Raw genomic sequence first — 14,220 nt, forward strand, 5'->3', positions numbered from 1 at the left:
AGATGATCACACAGGCTGAAGTGCTGACTATCCAGACAACTCCTGAGCTATGTGCTGTCACATTAGAGCCGACAGGCAACATCTTTTCCCTATTATCCCGGGAAACATGAGAGACTGAGTCAGGGAACAGGACAAGGAAGAGATGTCAGGCAGCCTGACCTGAGCCTTCATCTCATTGTGTGTTGTTACAAAGACATGATTGTGTTCTGATACCAGGGCCACAAAGATATTTAAAGAATAATGTGCCCAAAAAGAAATGAGAACAGTTTGTCTTGTCATGACAATCCACATCTTTACAACATCTGCAAAGAGATACAAAACATGTTTCCTGCAGTTGTGGGTCTATTTATGGCTGAACTTCATCATGGAGCGCAATGATTGGTGTTTCTTGTCTTGTCCCCGAAGACATCTCTTCTGTTGCTCTCTCTCTTTCTCTCTCTCTCTCTCTCTCTCTCTCTCTCTCTCTCTCTCTCTCTCTCTCTCTCTCTCTTTCTCACAGAACCACAAGTCCTACTATTTGTGTTTATTGAATTCTGACCCCATGACCTCAAGCCCTGACCCTTAAAAACGGTGCTCCATGTCCGGGGGTTTTCCCACACAGATCTCTTTCACTCCAATTCTACAAATATGCACAGGTTTAAGTATCTACAAGTTCTCTGTAGGAGGATTTTGTAAAAAAAACAACAACTGTTGGGCCTCTCGTGTGTCCTCCGTCTCCATGTTTGACTTGTTTAGTCTCTGCTGGTGTTTGTTAAGGCTTGACCACCTGTGACACACATGTGTCCTCCCACAGCTGATGAGCAAATATGCACAGAATACTTGTAAAGCTCGTGTGAGCACAAACACACCTACACACTGAGTAAAAACATAATATGATGCGAATCACACAAAGCCGTATAACAGTCTTGATGGTGCAAAGACACATGTGCACTCACAAAGACCACCTCCACAAACACACACCCCTCCTCTCACTCTAACTGTTTTAACAGATGTGTGTGTGTGTTTCAGTGTGTGTGTCTGTGTGTGCTCTATGGGGAGCTGATGATCACTAGCAGGCCTCTGCAAATCCTGCACATGATGTAGTGAAGTTTATTACAACTTAAAATGCTGTTCACATGTTAGCCTGTGTGCTTGCAGCTGGACCAGTCATCTGGACTACTGTAACTGTTTCATACTGCTTTGTGTCTGACTGAGCCGAGCCATTATATTATGTTTCAAAGCTCCTGGAAATAACCATATTAAAAGGTCAAACTCATAATGGACATAACAAAGAGAAACAAAGATACTGCCCCAAGACGTGTATGCATGTTTTCTCTTTGCCTCAGTTTCTCTTTGTCACACACTTCATATCCATCCTTTATTTTGCTATCTTTCTAGCACACACCTTCCTAACAAGGACGATGTTATACGAGCAAACCAGAAGTGCAGCAGAACTGGAAAGAACAACAGCAAAAGACCACAGTGTGTTTGTACGTGTGGTGGAGGCCTCTCAACCAACAGAGAGGGAAAATTCAGGACAGGGACACAATTGCAGCTACTTCCGTAACCAAGCCAGGGACATGTTTCCAATGGCTGTAGAAAAACTACCTGATAGTGTATATCTCTGCCTATCCGTCTGTCTGCACGGCATAATATTAAGGGAAAGAAATGCTCATCACTAGTTAGGAAATACATTTTCTTTGCATGTGTGTGTGCTTGCGAGTTAAAAAGATGCTGGTGAGAAAGTGACACCTGACACTTTACCTTGAGCTTTAATGACACACCCACACGACACGCCTGCGCATATGTGTGTGTGTGTGTGTGTGTGCACAGGGGGGAAAGACCAGAGCACTGACACCTCAGGTGTGTGTTAAGTAAGATAATACGTCTCAAAGCCGAGTCCTGTTCTTGTCCTTGAAACGTCTCTTCCTTTCTCTCTGAAACAGGCTCAGGCAGACTCTGTCCTCGATTGTGTTAAATGTGTTCGATTGTCTGCTGGACAGCAAATGATTGAGCAAAAATGTGGACAGAAAATTGCTTGAGAGACGACAGCTAAGAAAGTGACTGAACAGAGCTTTCAGTTTAATACAATTTCCTCTGATCTTGCCACAGAGAGATGGACTGAGATAATATGTCTTTCAATTGTTTTTTCCCTTCTGAGGTTTAGTTCAGGTCTGTTTTATAGAGCCCATTTCATTTTACTTGGCTTTTAATTCAAATATACCATTAATACTTAACCGTGATACTCTAAAGTCATGTCAAAGGCACACAACCTGTGCTTTTCTTCATACACAGAATTATATTCAAGGAGAAAGTGCACTGATTTACATGCTGCTTTTCCAGCAATTCACTTATATTAACTCCACATATTGCACAAAATGAATAAGAGGGACGTTGAATAATGGATAATACATTTGGTTGGACAAGGACGGCAGCCAGGGCAATATTTTATGTAACTTTAAACTCAGGGGTTGGGTGAGCAGACTTATTGTTGAGTTAGAGTCAAAAGTAGTACAAAATGTGTGATGTTGTCAGTGACAGCAGCATTTCTCTCCAACATCGGCCCTTCTTCAGACACAAATACAACAACAAAACAGCTCTGGGCTATTACAAGCCGTACACTGAACAGGCTTATATAACGCCGTGTAATTCACAGTAGGTCATGGTCAACAGTAATGGCCTATTAAGACCTGAACATTGGATTTCTAACAGCCCAACATGGCTCAACTGTATTTGAGCTTTGGTGAAGAAATGAGAAAAATAGAGAAAATTGCTGACTGGTCAGGATTTATAGTTTGTGAAATTGAGTTAGAAATGCAGAAAAAGAAAGAGACCCGGTGGATGAACACACACACACACACACACACACACACACACACACACACACACACACACACACACACACACACACACACACACACACACACACACACACACACAAAACCACTAGTGGGAACATTTAATAGAGAAATGTGCAAGTGATTACAGTTGCAGAAAAGGCTACACGTCTTCCCATGTTTCTGCTGTGACCTTGTGTATATGTGCCTGTAAATGTGTAGTCTATGCTGTGTGTCCTTTAGGAACTTAGACTGAAATTTGCAGCAGCAAACAAAAACCCTATGGCTTTGACAGAGAGGAAGGGAGCGGACAAAGAAAACAAACTGTAATAAATTCTCAAGTTTTGGTGACACAATGTGAGTCCACTGCCTTATTATATGTCTGTGAACAGATTTTGTCACAGCGATAGCGCCACGACCGATGCAGTCACAAACTTTACAGGTGTGCAGTTGAGATTAAATTGGAAGATGGGTGTGGTCTGAGCTAGGGCGCCTTAAGTAAGGGGGGTGGGGGCGGGGGTAGGAAGTGGGGCAAGTGGGGCACTTTACGCCCCTGACCTGTTTTGGCGTTACGGCTGGTGTGATCCCATCGCAAGATGGTCTGTAGTTTTAGCCTTTATTTGTTAACATTTTGGTTAATTGCCACCATTCAAATAATGCAGAATTAGCTATTAGCAGTTCCTGTTTGCAATGTACACATGGCTGTACAGTCAGATATCACTGCATTACTTTGATACTGCAAAAAAGATCATAAAACAATGTGAACCGTGTAGCACAGCCCAGTTAATCTGCTTCTCTGTCTGATCGGTCGTTGAATGTTTACAGACTATTTTACAATCTTCAGCAGGAGACAAGGTGCTGCTCACGAAGGCACAAAGACACCCATCATCACTGACATGCTCACATACGGTAGGCCCAGTGCCAAGTACTATCAGACCTCTTCAACAACTCTCCGAGGGACTCCGCTACCCTGCAAACCTTTGCTTTCCCCACTCCCCTGCCCCACTGAGGGGGGCCCACTTCCTGAAACTCCTTCCAACAAATCTTCAAGGTTGTTATTGGCTGCTTCCACTCTTGAGTTCCCTCAGTTCAAAAGCTGTCTGCTCTCCATCGCTCCCTCATTCTTTCTCTCCTGCCTTTTCATGACCATAAAAATATGGGAAGAAATGTGCTGCGCTCAGCAAGTCTCGCTGAAACTTCTCACTGCAAACTGAGTTGACTTTTACAGACATATATTCTTTTTAGCTCAGATTATTCACTTGGTGATGAGTGGTTTCATTGCTGATCAGCCTGTTTTCCCCTCTGCTTTTGTGGTGGTAATTAGATTGCACTGGTTGCCAAAGCTCCTTGCCAGCCACATGGATGAATGACTGCAACACACAAGACGTAATTTGCTGTATCAGCGTGCAGTGTCAATACTGAGTCTGCAAATCTGTGGTGGAACAGCTTCCTTTGCGATGGGACAGGACACAGAGACATCCAGCTCTTTGCAGACTCTCAAGGTACCAAACGAGTGACAGAGGCAGGTTCCAGTGCTCCGGCTTTAACAAAAGGTGGTTTATGGTCAGCCAAAGTGTAAATAATGTTGTTTCAAATCAATGTTCCAACAGCAGCTCAGCAGTCTGTCTTCCAATTTTTGTGCTTTTTTTATTCGCACCGCTGATGCCTTTTGGCTCGTCCTGCTAAACTTTCTTTCCATCCTTTCATTACAATCACTAAAGAGAGAGTGAGAGAAACAGGAGACTTATAAGCATTTCCTGAACCTTAGCTGGGCCAATCCGACCCCACCAACCACTGGGGTTTCTCTCCACAGGTCACAAAGCCAGAGCTGAACAAAGACAAACACACACACACATTTAAGATTTAACTGATTGGCCCCGTCGCTGCTCTTGTAGAAATGGTGCCTGAGTGCCGCTCACATATGGGCAGGGCCAACCTAAGTGAAAACACATGTTTGTGTAAATGCAGAAAGCAGAAGTTGAGCTGCCCCGTCTCTCTGATACGGACCACATGAAACCAAAGTCCATCAGATCTTTGCGTTCCAGGAGAGACACGAGCGGACGGAAACACATCCTGTTTTCCATGTCGACATGGAATAACAAAACAGTGACTTATAAAAACCCAAAACTAAAATGTATCAAATGACTATTGAGCATTATGCAAACCAACTGTGACAACGAGTATGTGTAAATAAACACAGGAAGATGAGATGCGAGTGGCCTGTAAAACAACATTCCCTCTGGAATATCATTTCACAATGAATGCAATATCTATCACACAAAGGCATTCAGAGAATCCCCCAGCCAGCCGTCTTCATTCATACATATCTTTTACGATTTCTGTGGATTTCCTGTTCTGCAGAGTCACTGCGTTGTCCGTTGCCAGATTCCTAACATCTGAGGGATCCTGACCTCTGACCGCTCGTGCCCTCTTTGACCTCAAACACAACATCTGGAGCGCTTTCAGCTAGCCATGTTCTTCCCTCAGGACACACACACACATTAATGGACAGACATAGATGACGCCGCATGCATAGAAGGCTGCAGAACAGGATGAAAACTTGCATGACATCCTCTAATCCAATGTGAAACTGGCAAAGCATCAAGAGAACAGGTCTGAGGTGAAAGCATGTCTGAGCTGAGGAGAATCTGTTCAAAGGAATGACTCAGTGTCTGCAATCTGTTTGCTAATGCGTTCAGTATTTTTAATTCTTGTGTTTGGAAGTTGACAAATCTCTAAGAGTGCTTTTTTTAAGGGTCTGAGGAAACTTAGAGTAAAGCTAGTTATTTGTTGCTGTACTAAAGAGGAAGAGTGTTGGTGAGGCCCTGTTATCTTCTTTACGCTGATCAAAAAGAATCTCACTGACTTCGATCTTAACAACACAAGAACTTCACATATTAAGAGAATAGTTGGAGAAGGTGGGAAACACACGGGCTCTGTTCTTTCTTGCTGAGAGTTAAGATCAGAAGATTGATTTCAGTCTCATGTTTGTACACTAAATATGAAGCTACAGTCAGCAGCTGGTTAGCTTAGCTTAGCACAAAGACAGGGGGAAACAGCTAGCCTGGCTCTGTCCAAAAGGGAAACACATTCTGCCCTCCAGCACCTCTAACATATTATATCTTGTTTGTTTATTTCTGTACAAACACCAAAGTGTATAAAACGACATGTTGTGATTTAACAAGAGGGTTATGTACTGGACTCCAGGATGTGACTAAGAAATATTCTGTTTACGTATTAGTTAAACAAACAAGATAAAACGTATTAATTAGCGTTAATAGGCTGGTTTATGTTATCTTTGGACAGAGCCAAGCTAGCTGTTTCCAGTTGTTATGCTAAGCTCAGCTAACCAGCTGCTGATCATGGCTTCATATTTAGAGAGCTTCCATGAGCCTGAAAGCGGGCCTCCGCTTCTTTATACCGTCCAGGAGGCTGGCAGCTTGACGGAATAATGAGATTAATTTTAGTACATTAGGAGAACCTCACATCTTTAATGATTTATAATTATAGATCCACCTACAGATCCTCCCTTGAAAATCACACACCGCTTTTTCCCAACAGAAGCATTACAGAGAACCAAAGTAGAGACTGTTCACTCGTGTCTCCGCCGTGGTGGAGGAGGACCAGCTCACCTTCTTCGCAGCCTTCGACGGTGACCTCCTGGTGGGCTTCTGCACCTGGCTGCTCAGTGTGACCGGCTGCTTGGACACCGAGCCGTTCTCCCGCTTCTTGCTGGGGGAGGACGGGACCGACGACGGGGGTGGTGAGGGGGAGGCTGGGGGGGAGGAGGAGGAGGAGGAAGGATGCCAGGCCACAAGGACGGCCATCTCCTCTGTGGCTGTGAGGCGGAGGCTGCGCAGACTTTCGTGTGTCTCATGATCCACCACCAGCAACCTGGTCTCGTTGTCCACGGCTTTGATCCGCTGTACCACCTGAGGGACGGCAGAGGACGGCAACACACTGGTCATTTTGTTTGAAGAAGCAATAAAAGAACATAAGAGTCAATGCTGCTGAGAACCAATAGACTGCAGCTATAGAAGAATAGTCCAATCTCATCAAAGAGAACATCATTTCATGATCCAGTCTCTCTAAAAGCATCCAGTCAGCGCTCGAACATCTTTCCAAAGTATTTAACACATTCACACTTGTCTTAGACGTGTGGGTGTAAAGCCTGGTGATAGAAATACAAGCATAGCCCAAAATATTAGACTGTAAGATGGAGATTCATTTTCCAAGCAAAAAGCCCAGCGTTTGATGGTTTCAGTCTCTTAAATGTGGAGATTTGTTGCTTGTTCTTGTCTTACCAAGAAAACTGCATCTCTTTGACTGTCCGACAAAAAAGGATGGGCTCTGTGAATCACTTATGAGACCAAAACATGCTCTGAATCAATCCGTCATATGATTCCTTTACATAGAAGTCATTTTGTAGAAACATCCCTCAACATGCTGGGCTCTCCAACAATTAAGGTGTCAGCAAACATCATTATCTGACAACACAAGCAGCTGATTCTTGTGTCAGCCTTTGTGTTAAATTAAACAACTCTGCGCAGCAGAATTGTTCTTCAAAAAACAATGATCAACAATGAGAAACCTTATATACTCAGAGGTTGTTGGCGTTGATGTTCCTCTGCTTCTGTGAGCATGGCAACATTATTATCTGCTGTCTATCTGACCACCAGCCAAGATACAAACATGAACAGTTGTCTCAGCCTCTTTTGGTCATACCTGCTATATCCAAACAAAGGGACTGTGCAGGTTAGTCTCAGTGGTTAGGTTATGTCACAGTGCAACTATGGCAAAGTCAGGTTTTTCTTCAAAGCAACGTGTACTTTCATGTGGGTAAACTCTAACTGCTAAACAGAAACCCTGAAACCAAAAAGTTTCAATGTCCCCCCCCCCCCCCCCCCCCATCATGCCAGGAGGAGGGGTGTGTGCTTGGCTGAAAATGTGCCAGGATGCACGCACCAGCCTGTGTGACCTGTATGGACCTAGCCCACCACTGTAAAGTCAACTAATGCTCGTGCATTATGTAGCATGACGTAAAACCCCAAATATAAATGCACGTCAACTTGCCTGGTGGTGTGTCTCTTTCTCCACGTTGACCCCATTCACTGCAACCACACGGTCCCCGGCGCGCAGCCCCACCGCTTCTGCAGGGGAGCCGGTCTCCACCTTACGGATGAATTGTCCGCTCTTCCCTTTCTCGCCATGCAAGTGAAATCCATACCCGTTCTGCGCTTTTGCCATGACACAAAGCCGTGGTTTCCGCTCGGTGGCCATCTCTCACTGGTGTTTTTAAGCCTCCTGCAGAGTTCAGTTGAAGTGTAATGATTAAAATGCAAAAAAGATCGAGCGTTTAGGAGAGCGGGCGCGCGGCTAAACTTCCACGGAGCGAAAACATATGTGTCCGATGCGCACGCTTTCCCCCATATTAAAGAAAGACGAAAGCACAATGCAAACAACTCCAAATGCACTCAAAAAGAGGAGATTCCACTGTTAAAAATACATGCAAAAAGCAGCAAACTTTAAGAAAACGATGCGACCGGTCCTCCAGATCGTGTGTCCAGCTGAAGCGCACTGCTGGTGACTCCAAAACTGATCCTTCGCAGCGCGCACAGACTTCAGAACCTCCAGCGGAGCATCACTGATCTACTTCAGTCGAAAAGATCACCGCGCGCTCACCTCTTCCTCCACATTTATCCATAACAATCGGTCGGAGAATATGCATGCAGTTATAGTGTAGATTGCGCAGGGTTAGCGCCTTGTGCGCTATAGCACCACCTCCCTCTGGCCCGGCAACCTATTTGTTTCTAAGAGGAAAGTGAAATATTCAGCGCAGAGACAGAGGCTTCAAAGTTATACAATACTGCCCCCGGGTGGCAAGTCCTCAGTCCTGGTCCGGAGGCCAGGCATTATTTTGAGTTCTTCTCACCATAAAGTGACGCCAGGAAACGGTTAAGTTGAAACAACTTGATTAGTAAAATCATTAGGCCTATACGGTGTGACATGTCATAATTAAAACATGCATTAGGCCTACATAGTGCTGTTGTTTGATAATATAACACATGATTGCCTACAGTTAAACTATTCATGGATCAGTGATAATTGCGATATTACTGCTGTATGTAAAAACTAAAAAACAAACAATTAAACTATTTATATTAATACAAATATACAAATGTAGCCTTTAATTTATGTAGCGTCGCAGTATCTCATGGTGACCACTAGAGGGCAGTGAACACTCAGGATGCAAAGTTTAAAGCAACCATCCACTCCACTAGCATCAGGGCAGAATACCATAGGCTACTATAACTTTTTGTGCACTTTAATAATACACGTGGCATTAATAGTGTTGTTTATTATCGGTCATTTGTGTTGCTCCTTCCTGGTTGATTCTAGTAAAACCTATTACAAAGGAAGCCGGTTGTATATTTATGATTTATAATCAGGTGTTTCGGTTTAATAAGCGACCTTTAACTTTCAGCCGAATGCGTCTGTGATTGTCTGTAGTTACGAGTTTGACACAATAAGTTTTATTTTGAAAGGTTTGACTGGAAGTGTTTACCTTGAGGAGTGAACCGTAACCGAGTGTTCACATTTATAAACTACATCAAACAGAAAGCCTCAATGGTCGTTATATGCAGAGCTGGAATGAGTAGGTTACTACTGCACTAAAGTAAATTATTATTACTTTAAATACATTTTACTCTGGGGAAAGTTAAGATACTTGTTTAAAAATGTACCTAAATATAAGTTAAGCCTATGTCAGTTAACAGGCTACTCAATGTTACTATGTAACATTTTTAAAAAGTGAAAGAGGGGTGGGGTACTATTGTTGTACAAAAGAACATTTAGACTACAAAATAAATCAAATAAACCAACAGTAAATTCGCTTTCTATAGATGGCACTTTGCAATGTTCACTGACCACTCTTCCTTGACAATTTATTTAAAGTAATAATAATTTTACTTGAGTACAGTATATTAGTACTCATTCCAGCTCAACAACCTATGAGACGTTCTGTTTTATTTACACTGGACAAAATGGAGATGTACTTTCTAAATGTGATCACTGGAGGGCAGTGAACACTCAGGATTATACAGCATGTATTTTTTCTTTGGTTAACCTCCAACATCAAGGTAGAACACCATGCTGACACTTCCCACTCTAACCTAAAACGTATTGTGTCAAACGGAAGTAAATGAGGATCACTTTTACAGAAGCAGTTTCGGTCTTGGGATGCATAGCATGTTGTGCTATTGGTTGATGACGAAATTTATATAATCAATATAATTACACACAGGACACGGACAACCTCCACAACAGACCATGTTATGTACAAGCTCCGTGTCTTTTATACATAAATATGTTTGGCATTTGTGACGCTCTGATGCCTATTATATTTATATGTCGTATTTAGTATTGTGAAGCTTTCTAATTACCTTTTTATTAATAACTATTCATAATTTTGTATGTGTTAGGTTCATCCACAAATGTAGCCGGCTACATATGTCCATTTGTTGACTACATCACCTCTTGGGGCTTGTAGCATCGATTGGCATCGATGCGGTCTTGCTGTGTTTCTATTTATTTATAAATATTTTTTTCCCCCATTTGCCATGTACATGTATCCCTTCAGATTAATCTACAAATGTAATCTGACATATTTGGGAATGTGTCTTTTTGAGAATGCATTTCAGCCTTTGTGCAGTCGTATAGGAATCTACTCATTGAATGTAGGCTAAGAGTTTTTGGGCACTTTTGTGATTGCTATTATACAGAGTGTGTTCTAGCTTCAAATATGATATTGGTGATTGCCATAGAGTAAATTGAAGTTTTGGTATTTATTCCTTCCTATTGCATGTGAGGTATGAAACATGTGATTGGTTGCAGAACTGCACACTATTTAAGATGGCTTCTCATTGTTGCAAATCATTGGCCAGATTGAGGTCTAGCACTCAAACGTCACCATGCATATGGCACAACACATGTCTGCTGATTCTTTTTTTAATGATTGTAAACAACTTATAAATGTATTACCTACTCAAAGAGCTGTGTTCTCAATTCACCTGTAGAGGATTCGTTCACTTTGCGTGCCACGGCGCGTACCGCTCTCGTTTCAGTTTGTTGGATCTGTGTTGAAGTCAAATTGTCCAATGTATCATCAACAAAATAGTTTGAAATCTTTAGATCTGCCTGTTTTTATATGAGCATCATTTGGTAAAAGTGTGGAAAAAGCACAAACGCGCTCTCTGCTACATAGTTTTGTCCCGATTTCATTGCTACTGACACGCTGTTGCACTCCCTGCCACCTCTCCGACTTTAGCGTATTCAGTTTTACAGAGAGTCACCTAAATATCATGGGTGTAGGTGAGAAAGAAACCTGAGTGAGGAAAATGACAGTTTGGTGACACAGTTGAAAGTCTCTAGGTCTCTGTGACCGTATATTCCTGTTAATTATATCAGGCTTGCCAGCGCTGCATGCTGTTTTCTTGAGATGATATCTTAAAAAACCTTGACACTTTCCAAATGATGTCGAATTCCTTCAAAATCGGAAAAGGAAACCGGGAGGGAGGTCAAGCGATAATGAATGGCAAAGACAGCATAGACATTAAGATTGTATCTGGGTTTGGTTTACTGAAGCAGTTATCTGTTATACATTATTAAAATGGATCGAGGCATCCTGCCCCCCCACACAGAAACACTGTGGGGTGGAGAAGGGCACAGCTCTCAGCTTTAATTAACCTCACATGGCAACACGCTCCTTCTCTTCCTTCTGATTCCCTTAATGCTCCTCGCTCCTCTACGTGCCGACATTCGCAGCTAAAAGCCTCCACAAACTAGGAGAATAGATTGGCTTGTTGTTGTTTTGCTGCAATGCAAAACAGATGAAAAATAAAGCCAAGATGCTGCTGAAACGGGTTGAACGTCGCTAGTCTAAGCTTGGCACCATGCAGGATATCTTAAAAGTAGTGATTATTGACTTCACTTGTGTTTTGCAATGTGTTTCAGTGTCAGTGGTCTTCATTCAGGTGTACCCTCTATAGCTTTTACAGTCTTTTGACACTGGAGGAATGCACCTGAGAATTTTAAGTTTGTGTGTTTTTTTTCATATACTTATTTTTTCCCCCATTGTTTACATTTCTAACAACTTCTTTTGTAAAAAAACAACAGAAAATCCCAAAACAAACACATTGTATAAATCAGGTGTTAATCAAATACTTAAAGGTTATAGGTTCTCCTAGAGGAAAGGAAAAATAAATCATACTCTAGATAGTTTTGTAAATACAGGGTCGATTGTTTTTGTAATCACTCATTCCAAAATGTGCCCCATATGTGTACGATCGTTTGAATACTGAAACGTTCACAATTCACTGAAATGTCAATGTTAAAAAAATGTATGTTTAAATTCCTTTCTTCTCCGTCACGACACAAACTGACATGTAGTTTGTTTTGTGAGGTAAAATACTCCTCCTCCTCCTCTCAATGACTCGTCAACAAACCCATCTTGTGTGTCCATAAAGCCACGTGTGGTCAGTTTCCTGGTTTCTGACTTAATGTCTTCCCAGAAAGCCCTTTAATGATAGATGAATGTCCTGAAAGTGGTGCTGAGCTCAGAGCACTAACATGGCGTTGAATAAACTCAAACACCTTGTAAAAGCTACTCAAACATAATTCAGTATTTGTGAATGTGATATAACTAAAGTGAAGCAACTTCATGAGGTGTTGAGAATATTTTTCAAACCTCATGTTGCTTTTATTTTTCCATACTACTTTCCTTTCTTTGACAGCTATTGTTTATCACTACTTGAACTCTCTAGACATATTTTATAGTTTCGCACTAGAGAAAGATAAAAAAGAGATATAATAAATGTTGCTTTTCCTCTTAAAATAAGACCATATTTACCTTAGCTGCATCAACTACCAGAACTATCTTTTCATGAGAATAAACCTCATTCGTGTTGCAATATACACATGGGCAGATTATGAGTCAATGCAAAGGCCCCACCACCTATCCTACGTATGAGTAAGACAGTTATACAGCCTCCGTTTGCTCCTCTGTGGGTTTGTGTCTCTTTGCTGTCTTTGTAGTTGTAAATTAATGACGTTTGTGTCATCTTTGAACAGTTTTAAGTTGGGCAGAATTTTTCCAGTGGTTTTAAAATAATTACTTCCCAGAAATAAATTGCTCGTTATCTCAAGAAAACGGCACCGTAACTTTGAAGAATTGTGGCGTTAGCATGTTAGCATGCTATGTTTGCATTCATTCTAGTGGGGCTAGTAGTCATTAGTTATAGCGGTGTCCTTTCCTGACCTGCTGGACAAGTGGAAAAGTTTTACCTCTTCTTTGGCACTATATCTGAAGTAAAGTGATCACCAAAGTCAAAGTCATCCTCTCGGGACCATGAATGTCCCTAATTCTGACTGTGTCCTTGCTAGAATTTGAGAGAAAATTTAAAATAAATTGAAAAGTAATTATTTATTATGCATATATATATATATATATATATATATATATATATATATATATATATATATGCATAATAAAAAAAATGTCATATTTTGGAAGGAGTTAGATTGGTACAAGTGTTAAATTTGTTTCTATGTGAGATTAAATATGCCCACTGTTTTGTCTCGAAATCTGCCCAGAGCATGAGTGACATTATATAGGACTGTGTCGCAGTGTAATTGACCCTTAGCTTAGTCCTGCCCTAGAATACAGAGCGGCTAATCATAGCGTAGCATCAGGCTTTTCAGAGTGACAAATCAATGCCATTAAAACACCCCTGAAGTTTGTTTGTTAATTACACTAATTTCTGTCACAATTTGAGGAAAATGCAGAATAAGTGAGAGTATGTTTGTTTGTACTGCAGTCGTTATTTTACTCGGTATCAAAAAAACATTTGATCAAGTTCTTTGAAAAATGTGAGTGGATGATTTTTCTCAGAGAGGCAAAACAAAAATCTGTCCTAGTGTAATGTGCTCTTTTCCCCGCTAAATAATAATACTGGCTCTTTCACTTGACATTGAGGTTGATGGAAACAAAGCAGAATGACCGCAAACACCAAGGTAACCACCGGCTGCAGAAGGCACAGAGTGTTTCTACCCCCACACACAGCCACGAAAACAGGTTGTCAGTAAACAGACAAAAAATAACGGCTAAGACAGCAGAGTAAATGTTACAGGAGTACAGTATATAGAGGAGGCAGCAAAAAAGAGAGGAAATAGAAGACATGTGGTACATGGTCAATAATTAATTTCCTAGACTGTATTATAAGCTTCACTGACTCAAATCCTGTCAGTGACATATGGTCTAATATGGAACAACTCCATGTGACGGTAATGGAGGTAATGGTACAAGATAACAGTGACCAGTAACTCTTCCAACGTGCTTATAGCAGTG

General features: G+C 41.6%; 1 protein-coding gene across 1 annotated transcript in view; it reads right to left on the reverse strand.

Annotated features, from left to right (window-relative positions):
* LOC306709423 (Na(+)/H(+) exchange regulatory cofactor NHE-RF2) overlaps positions 1-8,150 on the reverse strand; it is a 28,139-nt gene extending 19,989 nt beyond the window's left edge. The window contains exons 1-2 of the mRNA XM_079177554.1: positions 7,890-8,150; positions 6,449-6,748 (exon numbers count right to left, since the gene is read on the reverse strand). Coding sequence (XP_079033680.1) covers positions 6,449-6,748; positions 7,890-8,096 — 507 coding nt within the window. The 5' untranslated portion in view covers positions 8,097-8,150. The remainder of the gene's footprint in view (positions 1-6,448; positions 6,749-7,889) is intronic.
* Between the last annotated feature and the right edge of the window lie 6,070 nt (positions 8,151-14,220).

This window comes from Pholis gunnellus (assembly GCF_910591455.1).
Source record: "Pholis gunnellus genome assembly, chromosome: 17".
NCBI classification, from domain to species: Eukaryota; Metazoa; Chordata; class Actinopteri; order Perciformes; family Pholidae; genus Pholis; species Pholis gunnellus.